Below are 16,203 nucleotides of genomic sequence, written 5' to 3'. Positions count from 1 at the left end.
TTGGGGTTTTCAAACCCCCTTGGGCAGGCTTTTTTTGCTTTCTCCATACTGTCCCCCCCTTTGTTTCCTGATAACGCCCCTTCGCGCCCCTTGCGGCCCCTTGCCCCCCCTGCGCGCCTTTTATTGGTGGCCCCCCCCCCCCCCCCCCCCGTCCGCCCAGGTCCCCCCCGCCAACCGCGCTGCAGCGGCTCTCTGGTTTGGCGGCACCGGAGAGCTGCAGCGGCAGCGCCGGCACAGAGATCTGGGCCTCGCCGGCGCTCGGCCGCCGCCGACTCCGCCGCTGCGCACCGCGCTGTCGCTGGAGTGACGTCGCCGTGCGCCTCGCGTGGGATCGTTGGAGGAGGCCAGCTGGAGGAGGCGCGTGTGGCGTGGCGGCGCGGGGATATGCACCGGAGCACGGCGGGTGGATGCTGGGATGATGCTGGGACGAGGGAGGGACCTTGGCGGCCCCTCCTCCCTCCGCTGCCGAGAGAGGGCCCTAAACTACTCGCTCGCAGCGGATGCCGCGCCGGCTGTTAATGCGGACAATGTGGTGCGAGTGAGCTAGTGAGCGAGTATGTGTGCGCAGCGGGCGGCCTCGAGGGAGGCCGCCCGCGCGCTTTTTCGGCCGGCCTCCTGCGGAGAGAGCAGGAAGGCGGCCGCACACAGATGGCGCGTGGCGCACGATGGACTGTCTCCAGCTACTGCCAGGGGTGGGGTCTGGCGCGTCTGGGGAACTTTGTTGGGGATCGGTGAGTGTGAGCTCGCTGCAGCACCCGCCGCGCATGTCGCATATACATGTAGAGTCGAAAAGTGGCCGTACAGGCACGGCTTTAGTGCACGGCCGTCGCGTTTTGATCTCTCGGTGAGTGGCCAGTGGCGAGTGGGCGCCCGCCCCCGCCGCCTCTCGGCTGAGGGGGTCGGGGCCCCCCTAGACGCTAGAGCCTAGTGGTAGTGCTAGTCTGAAATGCAAATGGGAAATGCTCGAGCTGAAATGTGAAAACAAAAACAAGCCTCAAACAAGCTCGAAAGACGAAAGACGAAAGGCGGGGTCGAATCTCGAAAAAATGCTATAATAGCCAATCCCAAAACCCAGCCTGCGAGAGAGGCACTGCGCGCCGCTGACCTCTCGTGCGGGGATGTGAGCGGCCGCACTCTGCTCGCTACCCCCCCTGCACAACTAAGCTCATGGCCGACCCTCCCCCCAGCAGCAGCGCTCTGCTGCTGGGGGGGTCGGGAACCCCCCCCCAAGCAGCAGCGCTCTGCTGCTGGGGGGGTCCGGACCCCCCCCCCAGCAGGAGCGCTCTGCCTGTGGGGGGTGCTGGCATCTCTGTACAGACAGCAGCTGTAAGTAGCATGCGTTCCAGTGGCGAGAATTTATAGTCGGCATCAAAATCAGTGGTCTCACCGGCGGGCCCTCCTACTGCCAACCGGGAGGTGCGGGGCACGCCAGCCCCTCTTCTACGCCTCTCGTGCCTCGCGGCTCCTCTGCTTCAAGGAGGGAAGATACGGCTCTCGCAGCCCATCGTACGCCGTGGCACAGCGGGGAGCACAGCGGGCTGTACAAGATATTGTTCCCTATCTTCGCATGCTCGTCGTTGGTGATATCCGCGCGAGGTCATACGCCACAGGCCAGCAATCACTCGATGATGAGACTACTGATGGAGGCGCGACGCTCTGACACCGAGTGTTGCTCGACAGACACTGCCGAGTACCGCGCAGCGCTTTCTCGCGAGGTGTATTGGGCTCGAAGGCGCGGCGAACACAACCGCCTCGAGCGTACGAGTACCGCTTAAACACGAACCGAGGGCGGAGAGGGGGGGGCGGCGGCGAGGAGGCGGGAGAGCTGGGTCCAGTGCGCTCTGCTGCTGGGGGGTCGGGACCCCCCCCCCCAGCAGGAGCGCTCTGCTGCTGGGGGGGTCGGGACCCCCCCCCCAGCAGGAGCGCTCTGCTGCTGGGGGGGTCAGACCCCCCCCCCTAGCAGCAGGGACGAGCTTAGTTGTGCAGGGGGGGTAGCGAGCAGAGTGCGGCCGCTCCGTGTGCCGTTCCCCGTTCATTCCCGCCTCCACTTGCCCCCCCCTCTCGCCTTCTGGACCCCTTTGGGCGTATTTTCTACGCCCAGCCCCCCCCCCCCCCCCCACACGTCACACCGATGGATTGTTTTCTCGCAATGCGTGTTTTTTCTGTTTTTCAAAACGCCCGCCCGCCCGCCGCCCCGAGGCGGCTGGGCGGCTCGGCCCCCCACTCACCGAGAGAGATCAAAAACTTGATCAAAACACGACGGCCCACGCGCCACGGGCCCACGGCGCCACGCGCACGCCGCGTCCCCGGGCGTGTGCCAGGGCGGTGTGGCGGGGCTGTGTGTCGGCTGTGCGTCAGGCTGTGGAGTGCGTGGCCCCGGCGGGGCGCGGCGCTCGTGCCACACACTCGAGCGTCTGCTTTTGGCTTTTGCCGCAGATTCCGAGAGTGGTACGAGTAGCGACACTGCTTATACACGCACAGCTGGGCGCCGGCAACGAGAACGACTGGCGCGGGATCGACCACTAGCAACTACCTTTCGTGACATCAACTCCGCAGGCGGCAGAAAACACACGCGGCCTGTCGCAGGCCAGGACGCGCTAGACGTTGCTCGGCGCGCGGCGGACATGCAGTAGTGCGGGCGGCGGTCCCCTCGCCCCCCCTGCGGTGCGAAAAGGCTGGCGCGCCTCTCGACTCCCCCCCCCCCCCCCCCCTTCGGGCGGGAAGGCTGGACGGCGTGAATCGAGCGCGGCTGGAGGGAGGGGACACATCGCTGCTGCCAGTGCCACAATGCTGCTGCCATGAGTACCGCGCTACCGCTAGTACTGCACCGTCCGCATGATTGCGTCGTAAATCTTGAGCTCGTCCGGAAGGTACAGCTTCTCAAACGCGAGCGGGAAGGGCGTGTCGGCGCCGCACACGCGCGCGATCGGTGCCTCGAGGTGGTCAAAGCACGCGTCCTGGATGGCGGCGGCAACCTACGTCGGGAGGGCAGAGCGGTCGGCGGCGCAGAGTGGGGCAATCCCGCAGCGCCTGAAGCCTCGGCACGGCCCCACGAGCACAGCTGCTGGCGGGGCGACGCAATCCGACAGCCGAGCGGCTTCGCTGCGGCGGGACTCGGCACAACACTCGGCGGGGTGGCTGGGATCTAGCGGCGGCGAGCCTCGGCGCCAAAGCCGGCGGTGAGTGGCGCCTCGTGCGTCACCAGCAACCGGCCCGTCTTCTGGACAGAGTCGCGGATCGTGTGCATGTCCCACGGCGCAATCGTCTGCAGGTCGATGACCTCGCACGACACGCCCTCTGCCGCCGCCCGCTCGCACGCGCGCGCCATCGTGTGCACCTGCCAGCACAGCAGGCGTGGCCCTCGTCGGAGGACGGCGGGGCATGCCTTGCTGTGCTCCTGCGCACCACCCACGCGGCGCACGCGAGGCGCTCTATCTCGGCCACAGCCCGGCCACAGCCCGGTTGCAGCGGTTGCAGCCCCGGTTGCAGCCCCGGTTGCAGCCCCGGTTGCAGCCCCGGTTGCAGCCCCGGTTGCAGCCCCGGTTGCAGGCCCGGTTGCAGCTCGGCTACAGCCCGGCTACCTCGGCTACAGCTCGGCTACTCGGCTGCCTGTGCCCCCCACGCGACGCAAGTGATGTGCTCTCCGGGCGAGAGGACCTCGGCCTCCCCGAGCGGCAGCATGTAGTCGCCTGCAGTCGCGGAGTCCCCACTCCTCACCGCCCGCCCCGTCCCGACTCGCCGAGCGGCGGCGTGTGTGCGCCGGTGGGCACGTCGCAGACCGAGGAGCGGTACAGGATCTTCGGCTCGAAGAAGAGGCACCTACGCACAGCTCCCCCTTTCCCCCTCTCCGCCCTCTCCCTCTCTGTCTCTGTAGAAGAAGAGGCACGGGTTGCGGTCGCGGATGCAGGAGAGCAGCAACCCCTTGGCGGTGTACGCATCGCGCGGGTACACGACCTGGAGGGCCGGCCGTGGTCGGGGTCAGGGATAGGGTCGGGGTGAGGGTTAGGGTGGTTAGGGTCGGGGTCAGGCGTCAGGGTTGTCCGGGTGGTAGGTGGTTAGGGTCAGGGTCGGGGTACACGACCTTGAGGCCGGGCGTGTGCGCAAAGTAGGCCTCGGGCGACTGCGAGTGGTAGTGCCCGCCATGCCCCACCGCTTGCGCCGGCGCACGGATCGTCAGCCCGCCGCAGTCGAACTCGGCGCCCGAGCGGTACCGGAACTTAGCAGCCTCGTTGCAAATCTGGTCCATCGCCGGGAAGATGTAGTCGGCGAACTGGACCTCGGCGATGGCGGTGCTACCCACCGCGGCCAGCCCGATCCCAAATCCCACGAGCCCCTGCTCGTTGATCGGCATGTTGAGCACCCTCTCCTCCCCAAACTCGTCGCGCAGGCCCATCGTGCAGCGGAAGACGCCGCCAAAGGCGACGTCCTCACCAAAGACGACGGCCGACTCGTCGGTCTTCAGCGCTATCCTGCGAATGCGGCGCGGCGGAGCAAACTCGAGGGCGCTGGCGCGCGGTCGCGGAGGACGGGCCGTGGATGGCGGCGGTGGCACCTGAGGGCGTCGTTGATTGCGGCGACCATGGTGAGCTTTTTGGTCTCAGGCTCCTCCTCCGGCGCATCCGACGGGGCGGTCGAAAGCGGCCGCGCAGCTCCGCGCAGGCTCGGAGCCGCGACGCCACGGAGCTGCCGAGCGGCACGGCGTGGCAGACTGGATAGCATGGAGATGGGAACGCGCTCGAGGCCGGCTGGGACGCAAGGACGTGATTTTTTTCCCTCGGGAAGCCCCGAAATAAATAAAACGGACACCTCTACTAGGAGATGGGTAAAAAGGAACAGATCCCCGCCCTGCGGTCTTTGTGCAGGGTTCTTTGTGGGTGTGGCCCCGAAACGTAACGCAGAATTCGCAAATACATCATGCTCGGTCAGAAGTGGAAAGACGAATCGTGGCGGCTTAGCGCTTCTAGGCTGCCAGCCCGAACAGCCGCTCGGTCAGCGCGTTTGAGAATGTGGCGCGCGCGTCCGCTGCGTCGCGCACCGCGAGGAAATCGTCAAACGGCTCCTCTCCTGTTCACAACGCCGCGAATGTGAAGAGTGTGGCTTGCGCCGGAGAGGCGAGAGGCGCTCGCCGACGGCGGCAGCGAGGGTGGGCCGCGAGTAGAGGTTGACCCACTTGCCTAGGTGGATGCGCGCGTCGCCGCGCTGCATCGCGTACGCCTGTTCACACCGCGTTGCTCTGGAGAGACGCTGCCTCTCCCCGCGCCGCCGCGCCGCCGCGCCGAGCTGCATCGCGCACGCCTCGAGCGCGTCGTTGTACTCGGCGACGCCGGAAGTCTGCGCAACGACGGTGCAGAACCAGGCAACCGCCTCGCCCGAGTGCTCTCCACCAAAGTCGGCCCCGGCAGACAGGTAGGACTGCCTGTGCTCTGGCGGCGTGAAGCGCACCTCAATGGCCATCCAGGGCCGGGCGGCCCCACTCCGGTACAAGCTCTCGTAGAGCGCGATCGCGTCGCGCGTCACCTCGGCCGTCTTTGCGCGTGGAACCGTAAACTCGAGCTCCTGGTGGAGCGGGTACAGCGTCTGGGTAAACGCGTCTGCCGAATCGAGCACTTGCTCCGGGAAGCAGCCGCCAATCTTGGGCTGCAGCCGGCCGACGCACCCCGGGAGGCAGCCTCCAGACGAGAGCGGGCTGAGCAGCCACGAGATGGCGCAGTTCTGAAGGCTCTCCTTGGTGAGCTCAAGCCCGACCTCGAAGCAGTTGCAGCAGCGTGGCGCCTCCTCTGTGCGGTTCCAAGTCTGCAGCAAGCACTGATCGGCAAACGGGAAGACGAGCAGCGCGGTGTGCTCGTTGCTCGCCACGAGGTCTTCGATCGACGCGAGGGTCTGCGGGAGCCCGGCCGTCGTCTCGGACTTGTGCAAGCAGAACGCCGGGACGACGCGGAAAGTTGCGCCGGCGATGATCCCCGAGGCACCGATGCCGCCGATGGCGGCACGGAAACCGTGCTGCGTGTCTGGGTCAGCTGCGCTGCAGTGGTGTACCATTCCGGCGCCATCGACAATGTCGAGGCCAATCACGCTATCCGAGACGAAACCGAGCCCGACATCGCGTGCCGAGCCTGAAGGATATAGGGAACACAGCTGAATACAGTCGAATGCGGCGGGATTGTATTCCGCGTCTAAGCGCGCCGTGCACGTCCGTCGACAGGATGCCTCCGACCGACTGCGCGTTGTGCGACGGGAGCGCGGCGATGGCGAGGCCGTGCCTCGACAGCATGCGCGTGAGGTCGCGCATCCGAGTCCCTCCCTGGACGTGGACGTGCGTCTCGCCTATTCACAGCGGCTGGTGTGAGGGGATTGCTGTGACCTGGTACCCACCCATGGCGAGCACAGTGTGTCTCGCCGTTGACCTTGACCGGCGTCACGTCTGTGTCGGAAACGCGGTCCAGCGAGACGAGTAGGCCGTCGGTCCAGATGCCTAAGCGATGTTTAATGAGCTCTAAGCAATGAGTAGAGAAAGAGAAGACCGAAGCGCGCAGGTTTGCCCGGGTTGAAGGAGTGACCCGCACCAACCACGCGCACGCTCTGCCCTGAAGCGGCCGCGCCCTTCACCACCTCGCTCAGTGCCTCGAGCGTGGCTGGCTTCGCGATGCTCGCTGGCTTCGGAAGCGTGGCGCACGTCCAGTTGCTCCACGTCTCGCAAGCGCCGCAGCAGCGCTGCCGCCCCTCGAGGAGGTGGTACTGCCAGCACGAGAGCCAGTAGCAGCAGACATTCGCGCTCGTCAGGCACGAGAACGAAGCGCAGCCGACTGGCCCGACCCAAGGCGTTGCTGCGGCGGTTGCGCCACCGCCCGTTGTTGCACCGCCCGTTTCGGCGGCATTTTCGGCGCGTCGGCGCGCCATGAACTGCGCCGAAGGCGGCACAACCTTGGGCGGGATCGCCCTGGCCATGGCGAGCGCTCACTCAACTAATTCGATCGCTGCCAAGGACACGGGGCGGCAGCACACAGGGGAAGAGGTGGGGGGAAGGCGGCGGCGGCCTCGGGCGGGGGGGGGGGGGGGCACGACAAAACAGTTGAAATCTTCTTCCCTTTTCACGCCACCACGTGACAACCTCCCTAGGGGACAACAAAAAACGAACGAAACGCGAACCGGCGGGCACTTCCCGAAACTTCTCTACTCATAGCGGTGGTTGAGGCCGATTGCCTCAACTGTCAACCACGTGGTTGACAGAGGCCTCAACCCTCAACCAAGTGGTTGACAGACCCCTTCAACCCCTCAACCACGCGGAATGGCTGTTCACACCCCCCGCGCGCAAAGGTCTGAACACAACATTCTCTGTGAACCATTCATGTCGTCTTCTTTAGACGCCTGGATGCTGCATTTGACGCGCCGTTTTTACGAGCACTTGCTTCACAAGAGCTCTCTCTCTCTCTCTCTTGCTTCAGCTACGTGCGTGAATGGTCGACTGTCTGAGCTTGTGCGTCTTGGGTCCGTGGTTGTGTTTTTGTGTGAATGGGAGGTGTGATGCAAAGCCCGGAGGAGCGCTGACAGCCATCGCGAGGCCCCCACGGGGCGGTCCCGGCCGACGTCATGGCCGTCCGCGGACGCGGCCCTCCGTCTCCGGAGACATCACCGAACTCAAAACTGCTTACCAAAGGCAAATACGAGCTCAGCTCAGTGAGATCTAGCAGCACATACCCTCAGTATCCAGAATAGTAAAGTCTGAAAAAAGTCGGTCCGACCGCGCAGAGCGGTCTGGCTGTATGCAGAGCTTCCGTCCGAGCCCTGAGAAATGTCGGAGGCATGTCGGCCCATGTTCGCGATTTTGATGGCGTTGCCCTCATTGTACGTGAAACAGACCGCGCCGGCCACGCACCCTTGTTCCCGGAGGCCAACTCGAACAGGTTTGAGCAATGGCCGCCTTCCATGCTCGACACGTCCGCCCGCCATCAAGTTGTACGTTGAGTGGCAAAATGCAGCAGGAGCTTAGTTGACCCTGCTCGAAGGCCGCCCTGCTCTAAGGCCGCCCTGCTCTCGGCATTGCGTTGTTGACTGATTAGCACTGTCTGATCCAACCAGAAAGAGCCGCCGAAGAGCCGTCGAGCTACATGAGACCCAAGCAAGTCGTCGTGATGTACCAGAAAACGAAACTAGCGCCAAAATTGAGATCTCAGGATCGACATTAATTTCTCGCGCCTACTTTCGCTGCTTGAGACTCGCCAAATAGATCCTGCGTCTATGACCGTGTGCAACGTCAAGTCGTGAACCGCGACAAGACCATCGCGCCAAGCGCGACTCTGTTGCTTTATGCGGCAGCATTCACCGTGACTCTTGCCGTGCATGGTGAGTGACCGCGGTTGCCTACGCAGTACTTACGCCGTGAGCTGAGCTTCACCAGCCGTTTCTCCTCCTGCCCTTGCCTTCTCTTGCCGTCCGTTCTCTCTGCGCATCCCACTGCATGCGGCATCACAAGCGTCTTCTGCCGGGCGCGCATCTGAACTCGTACCTGGTAGGCCATCGCTTTGCTGAAAGATCAGGCGCCTGAATGGCGACAGTGAGCGTCTCCTACTTATGGATTGCGCTCGAGGTATGAGGAGCGCAAGAGCGCGCCGCAGGCGAGGCGGTTTTTTGGCGGCAGGGCTGTTCCAGTTTATCTTGTGATCACGCGCGAGCCTGTGAATAGGCCCCGGAGGCCTCAACCCCCAACTAAAGGGTTGACGGGGGTCTCAACCGTCAACCAGATGGTTGAGGGGGGGCCTCAACCCTCAACCCTTCAACCACCCCTATGGGCAGAAACTTCGTTGCGCCTCGGCGACCTGCTGTCGAAATCACGCAATCTCTCCCTCGATCCACCGCGACGCCATGTCGGTGGCGCGCGGCAAAGCCTCCAGGACTACCGCCGCCGGCCCAGCCACACCCCTCGCCTCTCCCTGTAAGCGGAGGCGACGCCCGCCAGATGGCCTGATGCCGGCCCCGCCGATGGAGAGGGAGCATCCTGTGATTGAGCACTCGGTTGTCGGGCGGTCTGCAGCCTTCTCGGTCGATGGAGTCTATCGCTACGGCCTCACGCGCACGTGGAGCAGCAGCGGAACGGACGCGGCCGCACGGCAGAGTAATCCGCTGCTCTTCGTCGGCCTCAACCCATCCACAGCAGACGGCGATTCGGACGATCCCACAATCCGGCGCGTGATCCGCTTCGCCATGGCGTGGGGCCACGACAGCATCTTCGTGTGCAACCTCTTTGCCTATCGCAGCACGCAGCCAGCCGCACTCAAGGCGGCCGCAGACCCAGTGGGCGCGCTCGCCAATGACGCCGCTCTCGCAGATGCGGCGCGCCGTGCCGGCCGCGTGCTATGCGGCTGGGGGAACGGCCTCCTCCCAGGCAGCAAGGCTGTAGCCCGCATGATGCGCGCGCGCGTGCAAGAGGTGCTGGAAATCTTGTCCGAGGGAGCCGGAGCGGAGCGAATCTGCTGCCTGCACGTCACCCTGCAGCAGCAGCCGCAGCACCCGTTGTATGTCCGGGCCGACGCGCGGCCGAAGCCGTTCCCACCGCAAACAGCGCGAGAAGCGGAGGCCGTGTTGAGGGCTTGACACGTTGCGAGAGTTGGTGAGAGCGAGCTGTGTGAGGGGGATTGAGTCATCGAGTGACGTCTGACGAGAGCCTCACATCATGAACACAAGGTTTTTTGTCCGTCTCTCTCAGTGAATGTGGTTCTTACGAACATACCCGAGGGTGAACTGCTGACAGGGTTTGCGATGAGGAGCGATCGTGCGATCCGAACGTGGGTCGTGGCATTCGGGTGATCAGATCACTCAGCAGATCACTACCGCGGAAGCGCAAGCGCTTGGTTTTGTATCCTTGGAGCACTTGGAGTGCAGTCATCAGCCGCACGCCCAGGACCGGGGAGCTAAGAAGCGCACCCAGTGGGTGCGCTGTAACTTTTGTTCTAAGTTTGTGTTAGTGCCAGTGCGAGCCAGTCCCGTGCCCAGTCCTGTGCCCAGTGTCGTGCGAGGGAGTTTTGTTGTAAAATTCTAAGTTTGCCCGCCGGACGCGAAAACGCCGCTCAACCCTGGGGGCCCGCGGCCCGATGCCGCTGCCTGCTGGATGGCGAGGCCCGGACATTGTGATGGTTGGCAAGGGAAAGTGGGCCCAGATTGCATACCCGCGGCCTGGTCCACAGCCACACCGGCCGTACGACCTTGCGCACCTGAAGAATAATACGATTATCACGGTGCTGATCGCTGCCCTGCGGGAGGAGCGCTGCCCTGAGACGGTGCTGAGTGCCTTCAGAGCTGCCGCCCACCCAAAGCGGGTGCGGTTGGGTTTGGTGCAGCAAAACGCGCCAGGCGACACCGACTGCATTGCCGAGGCGTGTCGCCGATTGGGCGTGCCGTTGCAAGACCTGGGCATGGGTAGATTCGCCAACCCATCGCATTGCGCGCTATTTGGCCGCGCGCGTGTCCTACGCATGAACGCGAGTGAGGCCGCTGGGCCTGTGTACGCCCGTGCCCAGCAGCGGCAGCTGGTCCGCGACGAGGACGACTTTTGCCTCCAAATCGACGCGCACACGGAGTTTGGGCGCCACTGGGACATGAGGATGCTCGCTGAGTGGGGCGCGGCGGCGAATGAATATGCCATTTTGACAGCCTACCCGCCGAATGCAATGCAACTCGGGAAGAACGTTAACGGGCATTGGGAGATGCCGCACTTTTGCCGCGCGCGAGTCGTGTCGCCCGGCATCGTGAGGAACGAGCAGGCATCAGCCGCCGCAGGCTTGACCCGGCCGCTCATGACGGCGCTCTGGGGGGCAGGGCTCTCCTTCAGCCGCTGCCACGCCGAGCGGCGAGTGCCCGCCGACCCGCACCTGCGTCACGTCTTCGACGGCGAGGAGTACAGCCGGGGCGCGCGACTGTGGACGAGCGGGTACGACTTTTACAGTCCCACGCGCCCCATCATCGGCACCTATTACGGCACCGACAAGGGCGGCAAGGGCGGCTGGCGGAGCGTCCACGCCGAGTGGAGGGCATCGCAGGCGCGGCTAAGCACTCTCCTCCTCGGACGCGGGAGCAGCCAGAGCCCCTCGGCGAGGGCGTCGCTCGGAGAGTACGCGCTCGGCACGCGGCGCGCGCTCTCGAGCGGTGTGAGGCAGCCCTGCTACGAACTTCCCGAGCCTCTCGGAACTGCAATAGGCGCACGCTCGAGCAGTATGCGGCCTTTTCGGGCGTCGACGTGTCGGCCGGCCAGTCTCGGCGCCGCTGCCTCGTCGACTATGTCCCGTGGGATGACGCCGACCTCGCCGCGGCGGCACCGGGGGAGAGGGCGAGGCGCAGGGCTGCACGCCGGGCGGGGAAGGCCGCGCAGAGAGCGATGAGGCCAACGGCTTAATTTTTGGGAACGTGCACTTGGCGAGCCCCTCGCCCCACGTATGTAGGAAGGTGAAGAACAGTCAGGCTCGGACGGGAAAGAAGTAGAGGTTTATCCTGCAACACAACGGTGTTGGCCTGGCGAGTAGAGGCCCCGCCCACCCAGGGAACCAGACAGGGAGGGGGCACAACCGCGATTGACCTTCATGGCGCACATGTCGGCTGTTGCGCTCATCTTAGCGCATGCCAAGGTTGCGTCCGACGCCGTACCACAGGATTGGCTCCTCCTCCCGCCATCGTCGCTGCCGGATGCTGCCATTGTCGAGGGCAGCCATCATGGCGTGCCGACACTCACCCTCACAAACGGCCTGGCCTCGCGAACGTTTGCCGTGCCAGCAGGTGGCTTTGGGACGATCGCGCTCTCTCGCTCTGGCTTCGGCTCGAATTGCGATGCAGGTGGCGCAAATTTTCTCCGTGCAACCTCTCCAGAGGCGGAGATGCGTCTCGATGGAGTCAACTACTCAATCGGCGGACTGGTTGGGCAGAGCGACTTCGCCTTCTTGAACATGTCGGAGCTGCCCGAGCTCACTTCTCCCGCCGGTGCATTCCGCTACTCCGCCCACCGCACGGGTGCGCCGACCGCGCGGTACAAGTGGGCTCCCGGCGTGCGGCACTCTGACGCGTCTCTCTCCTGGCCACGCCTCGCCCTTTCCCTTTCCCTTTCCCTGGGGAGAGCGACTCTCCAGCGCAAGCTGTATGAATAGGCCGCCTCGCGGGCTGACCCTCTCCGTCGACTTTGTCGCGCCGGAGGGTGCGCCTGCCGCCCACCGCGATGTCGTCGTCACGGTCGTGTACGCGCTGTACCGCGGCCTGCCGCTCTACGAGAAGCACGTCGCCGTGACCTGCTCGGGCAGAGGAGGGAGTGTGGTCCTCGAGTCGCTTGCCACTGACGTGCTCCGTCTCACAAATGAGGTGACAGATACACAGACAAACGGAAAGGCAGACAGACAGACGCGCGCGCGCCGAGGCAGCAGGTAGGGCAGCGCTCTCGCGGTTCGCCACGCCACGCACACACACACACACACACACACACACACACACACACACACACACACACATTCACACACGCACGCACGCACGCACGCACGCACGCACGCACGCACGCACACACCACCCACGCGCAACGGGCCTTGCAACTTTGAATGCCTGGCTCCTTGCCCCGCAGCGTGGAAGGTTTCCCGGGCCTGGCCTGACTTAGGCGACGGGCTACTGGCCGCACGCGGAGCGAGGGCACATCACAGGCGCGCCCACGTCTCGGCCACCTCTGCCAGATCTCGCCCATGTCTCCTCCACCGTGCTGGGCGCGTCACAGGCGCGAGCACCAGCGGCCGCGTGCACATGGCGTCCGAGATGACGCGCGGCACGAAGGACCCCTCCCGCGGCACCACCCGCCTCGGACCGGACGAGAGCTGCACGACGTGCACGCAGGGCAACGGCGCGCTGCTCCTCCGCTCCGTCTACCCGCGGGGCCCGGCAGCGCAGCTCGGCCCCGCCGGCTTCCACGGCCGCTCCTTCGCCTCCTTCCGCACATACGTGCTCCTGCACGACTCCGACGAGGCGGAGCGGCAAGGCCTCGCCCTCCGCCGGATGTACCGCACGCTCGCGCCCCAGGTCACGGAGAACCCAACCTTCCTGCACCTCACCGACGCGACCGAGGCCGGCATCCGGCGCGCGGTCGACCAGTGCGCCGCCGTCGGCTTCGAGATGATCATTCTCAGCTTCGGCTCCGGCCTCGACATGGAGTCGACCGACCCCGCCTACGTCCGCTCCGTCGCCGCGTCGGTCGAGTACGCACACTCGCGCGGCATCGAGCTCGGCGGCTACAACCTCATGGCCTCCTCGCGCAGAGTCGGCCACGCCGGCGACTGCGTCAACGCGTCGGGCGCGTGGAACGGCGCCGCGTGCCTGGCCAGTGGCTGGCCGAAAGCAGAGCGTCGCATGTCGGAGAAGCCGGACCTGCTGTGCGTAGGCGCCGCGTGTCTCGCAAGCGGCTGGTCTGACGGGTACTTTCGGAGAGTCAAGGACTTCATCGAGGCGACCGGCCTCGACGCAATCGAGACGGACGGGCCGTATGAGGGCCAGTCGTGCGCCTCGAAGGAGCACGCGCACCACCGCGGCGAGGGGAGCTCGGCGTTGACGCTCCGGCGCCTCGTTTCTTTTTTACGGGCCGCCTATCTGTTTCAGGCGAGGAGGACTCGGCGTGGACGCAGGCGGCCGGCGAGAGTCTCCCACCGTCCCTCGCTGCACCCGCGTGCGAGAGGCCGGCCGCTGGAGAGACCTAGACAGGCTCCTGCTTCCCCCTGGCCTCACGCCCCCCCCCCCCCCCCCAAACCCTCCGAAGTACGAGCGAAACATGGAGTTTTACGCCTGGTGCAAGGAGAGGGGAATGTACGTGCACGCGCCCGACCCTTACTACTTTCGAGGCATCAACAAGGATGGGATGGGGTACGTAGAGACGAACTGGAACCTCCCGCTGTGGGAGCAAATCACGCTCGCGAGACAGAACATCTACGACGGCACTTGGGTCAAGGCGCCCTCCCAGGGGTGGATGTTTGTGCCCCTCGTGCCGAGCCCTAGATGCATGCTACGACGCAGTCGTCAACGCGACCCTGTACTCTGGTCCGTGCGCCCGTGTGTGAGACGAGCCGACGGCCTGTAATCCGCCCCTTCCCCCCTCCCCCCCCCCCCCCACACACACACACACCGACTGCAATCTGGCCCTCCAGGTGAAGTACCACGGCGGCTGGCCGCAGTGCTGCGTCGAGCCGGCCGGCTTCCTGCACGGCGAATGGGAGTTTTACTTGTCGATGTACTTCGCGACGGGCGTCTCCCCGTGCTACCGCGGCACGCGCCTCTACGACGACGAGGAGCCGGCGAGCGAGGCGCTCGTGCAGCGGTACGTCGCCTTCAACAACAAGTACCGCACGATACTGCACGCCGACATGGTCCACCTCAAGCGCGCCGACGGCAACGGCATCGACGCGCTTTTGCACGTCGAGCCGGTCGCAGCCAAGTGTCGCGAGGGCGATGCTCGTGGTCTTCCACCAGAGCCGCGCAGCGGCCATCAACACGACGCTGCGCGTGCCGCTCTACTACTCGGGCCTCGACGACGTGGCGAGCGTCTCGCGTATGGGGGGCGAGGCCACAACGGTGCGGCTGCGGCGAGACTTCTCCGTGACGGTCCGCGTAGAGATGGCGCCCGCCTCAGTCGCGTGGTGGGTATTTGAGTCCCCCCCGGGGTCAGCGAAGCGTGCGGATGCATCTCAGCGATCAGTCATCACGCACACACCCGGCTTACCGGGGCTTTTTGACGCAACGACCAAGACGTAATGTGTTTCACACAGAGGACGTGGGGCGAGTGAGGTTCAGGTTGGACTTGGAGCCTTCATGGAGGCGTTGCACAGCTCGCGATTCTATCGAGATTCGAGCGGTCCCTGTTCATAATATTTTAATTAGTCGATTAGAGACAAAAAGCTCAACGAAGGGCGAGCGAGACCGCGAGACATCAGGATCAGAGACATCATCTGATATGTACAGTACTCGCCGCTCGGGCTGGATGCTTTTCGTTACACACGCACAAGGCGCACACGCCGGCAAGACCAAGAGGAGCAACGAGCAAGCCAGAGGGTTACACGGTCAGGGAGAGACCAGATAGAGGAACGCGACGAGCGACGGGGCCAAGGCACACATGCCGCTCGGCCAGGGCGCGCAGACAGCCGGGGGCACTGCCCGACGCCGCATGGAGTACTGCGCGAGAAGATCGGATCATATCTCGAGCTCGGGCCCCCGCCACGAGGAGCTGGGGGCGCTGCGTGGGCGCTGCTTGCGGCTTGGCGCCTACTCCGCCTCGGCCTCCGCCGCCTCGACGGGCGACACCTCGAGGGGGAGCGCCTCCTCCAGCTTGCGCGCCGTCTCGTCCGCCTCCGCGGGCGGCGGCTGCGACCACGCCTTGAGGTTCTCCTTGTCGCCGTCCGACAGCCAGCGGCGCGGGAACTGCGATGTCGCCGACCACGGCCGCCGCCCAACCTCGGCCACCGGGAGGCCCTCCGTCTCGCGCGCGATGATCTGCGCGACGCGGCACTCGCAGCCGTAGTTCCACGGCTTGCCCTGGCAGCCGCCCATGCCCGCGCGCGTCCGCTTGCGGATCGCCTGCATCGAGTCGATCGGGTAACCTCGGGTAACCTCGGGCAATCTCGGGCGATCTCGGGAGCAGCGGGTGGGCACTCCGGCGCTCTCTGACTCTCTGGCTCTCTGGCTCTCTCTCTCTCTCTCTCTCTGGCTCTCTCTCTCTCTCTCTCTGGCGCTCTCCGATCGCCTGCGTCGAGTCGATCGGGAGCGAGCGGCGGCAAGCGTCGACCACCTCCGCCTCGGTCACCTTCTCGCACTTGCACACGACGTTCTCGGCGGCCGAGACGCCGAGCGCGTTGAGGCTCTCCTTGTCGTCGGGAGTGTAGACGAGGCCCTCGTCCCCGCGCTTGGGCACGACCACCGCCGCCCGGCTCGGGTTGAAGGCTGGGTCGGCGGGCGCGTCGAGCCCGGCCTCGCCGAGCAGCCGGACGACCTCGAGCGCGATCGCGGGAGAGCCGGCAATGCCGGGCGAGTCGATGCCGGCCGCGTGGATCAGGTCGGGCTCGGTGGCGCACCGCTCGATGATCCAGTCGCCGCGGCTCGACTTTGCACGCGCGCCAGAGAAGGAGTGGAAGGCGTCGTCCGTCTCAAAGTCGGGCACGAGGCTGCGGCAGGCGGAGAGGATGGAGGAGAGAACCTGCTGCTTCGAGTCGG

General features: G+C 65.4%; 6 protein-coding genes across 6 annotated transcripts in view; 3 read left to right on the top strand and 3 right to left on the bottom strand.

Moving 5' to 3' along the window:
• Positions 1–2,425: 2,425 nt before the first annotated feature.
• EMIHUDRAFT_449867 (pyruvate dehydrogenase E1, beta subunit) lies at positions 2,426–4,733 on the bottom strand. The gene is made up of 7 exons (XM_005781705.1): positions 4,553–4,733; positions 4,082–4,469; positions 3,887–3,954; positions 3,761–3,819; positions 3,610–3,689; positions 3,161–3,337; positions 2,426–2,975 (listed from the first exon to the last, which is right to left on the bottom strand). Exons 1-7 carry the CDS (start codon positions 4,717–4,719, stop codon positions 2,817–2,819), a joined length of 1,098 nt encoding a protein of 365 aa, XP_005781762.1. The 5' UTR covers positions 4,720–4,733; the 3' UTR covers positions 2,426–2,816.
• A 227-nt stretch (positions 4,734–4,960) lies between these two features.
• Positions 4,961–6,945, bottom strand: EMIHUDRAFT_203951 (D-Arabinono-1,4-lactone oxidase; the record flags this gene model as incomplete). Its single annotated transcript, XM_005781704.1, has 5 exons — positions 4,961–5,064; positions 5,385–6,135; positions 6,215–6,301; positions 6,369–6,472; positions 6,564–6,945. The coding sequence occupies 5 exons, from the start codon at positions 6,943–6,945 to the stop codon at positions 4,961–4,963; spliced, it is 1,428 nt and encodes a 475-aa protein (XP_005781761.1).
• Positions 6,946–8,976: 2,031 nt separating this feature from the next.
• Positions 8,977–9,588, top strand: EMIHUDRAFT_64003 (hypothetical protein; the record flags this gene model as incomplete). Its single annotated transcript, XM_005781703.1, has 1 exon — positions 8,977–9,588. One exon carries the CDS (start codon positions 8,977–8,979, stop codon positions 9,586–9,588), a length of 612 nt encoding a protein of 203 aa, XP_005781760.1.
• A 497-nt stretch (positions 9,589–10,085) lies between these two features.
• Positions 10,086–11,383, top strand: EMIHUDRAFT_203948 (hypothetical protein; the record flags this gene model as incomplete). The annotated part of the gene is made up of 2 exons (XM_005781702.1): positions 10,086–11,101; positions 11,188–11,383. The coding sequence occupies 2 exons, from the start codon at positions 10,086–10,088 to the stop codon at positions 11,381–11,383; spliced, it is 1,212 nt and encodes a 403-aa protein (XP_005781759.1).
• A 193-nt stretch (positions 11,384–11,576) lies between these two features.
• EMIHUDRAFT_449866 (hypothetical protein) lies at positions 11,577–14,764 on the top strand (the record flags this gene model as incomplete). Its single annotated transcript, XM_005781701.1, has 7 exons — positions 11,577–12,013; positions 12,126–12,333; positions 12,620–12,662; positions 12,734–13,572; positions 13,763–13,984; positions 14,148–14,423; positions 14,470–14,764. 7 exons carry the CDS (start codon positions 11,577–11,579, stop codon positions 14,749–14,751), a joined length of 2,307 nt encoding a protein of 768 aa, XP_005781758.1. The 3' UTR covers positions 14,752–14,764.
• Positions 14,765–15,111: 347 nt separating this feature from the next.
• The window catches only part of EMIHUDRAFT_449865 (hypothetical protein), a gene marked incomplete at its 5' end in the record, with an annotated part of 4,861 nt that continues 3,769 nt past the window's right edge, over positions 15,112–16,203 (bottom strand). Inside the window, 2 exons of the mRNA XM_005781700.1 lie at positions 15,112–15,570; positions 15,782–16,154. Of these exons, the coding sequence (XP_005781757.1) occupies positions 15,259–15,570; positions 15,782–16,154 (685 nt within the window). The 3' untranslated portion in view covers positions 15,112–15,258. The remainder of the gene's footprint in view (positions 15,571–15,781; positions 16,155–16,203) is intronic.

This window comes from Emiliania huxleyi (assembly GCF_000372725.1).
Source record: "Emiliania huxleyi CCMP1516 chromosome Unknown EMIHUscaffold_20, whole genome shotgun sequence".
In the NCBI taxonomy this organism is placed as follows: Eukaryota; Haptophyta; order Isochrysidales; family Noelaerhabdaceae; genus Emiliania; species Emiliania huxleyi.
This window is presented reverse-complemented; position numbering and strand designations above follow the sequence as displayed.

Bases quoted from the DNA above. Each gene is read 5' to 3' on its own strand.
- EMIHUDRAFT_449867 (XM_005781705.1), bottom strand. From the start codon at position 4,719: ATGCTATCCAGTCTGCCACGCCGTGCCGCTCGGCAGCTCCGTGGCGTC. The intron at 3,690-3,760 runs GCGCACACACGC...CCGCGACTGCAG, and splicing joins GGTCTGCGACGTGCCCACCG to GCGACTACATGCTGCCGCTC. The intron at 3,338-3,609 runs GCAGCCGAGTAG...CTGTGCTGGCAG, and splicing joins GCGTCGCGTGGGGGGCACAG to GTGCACACGATGGCGCGCGC.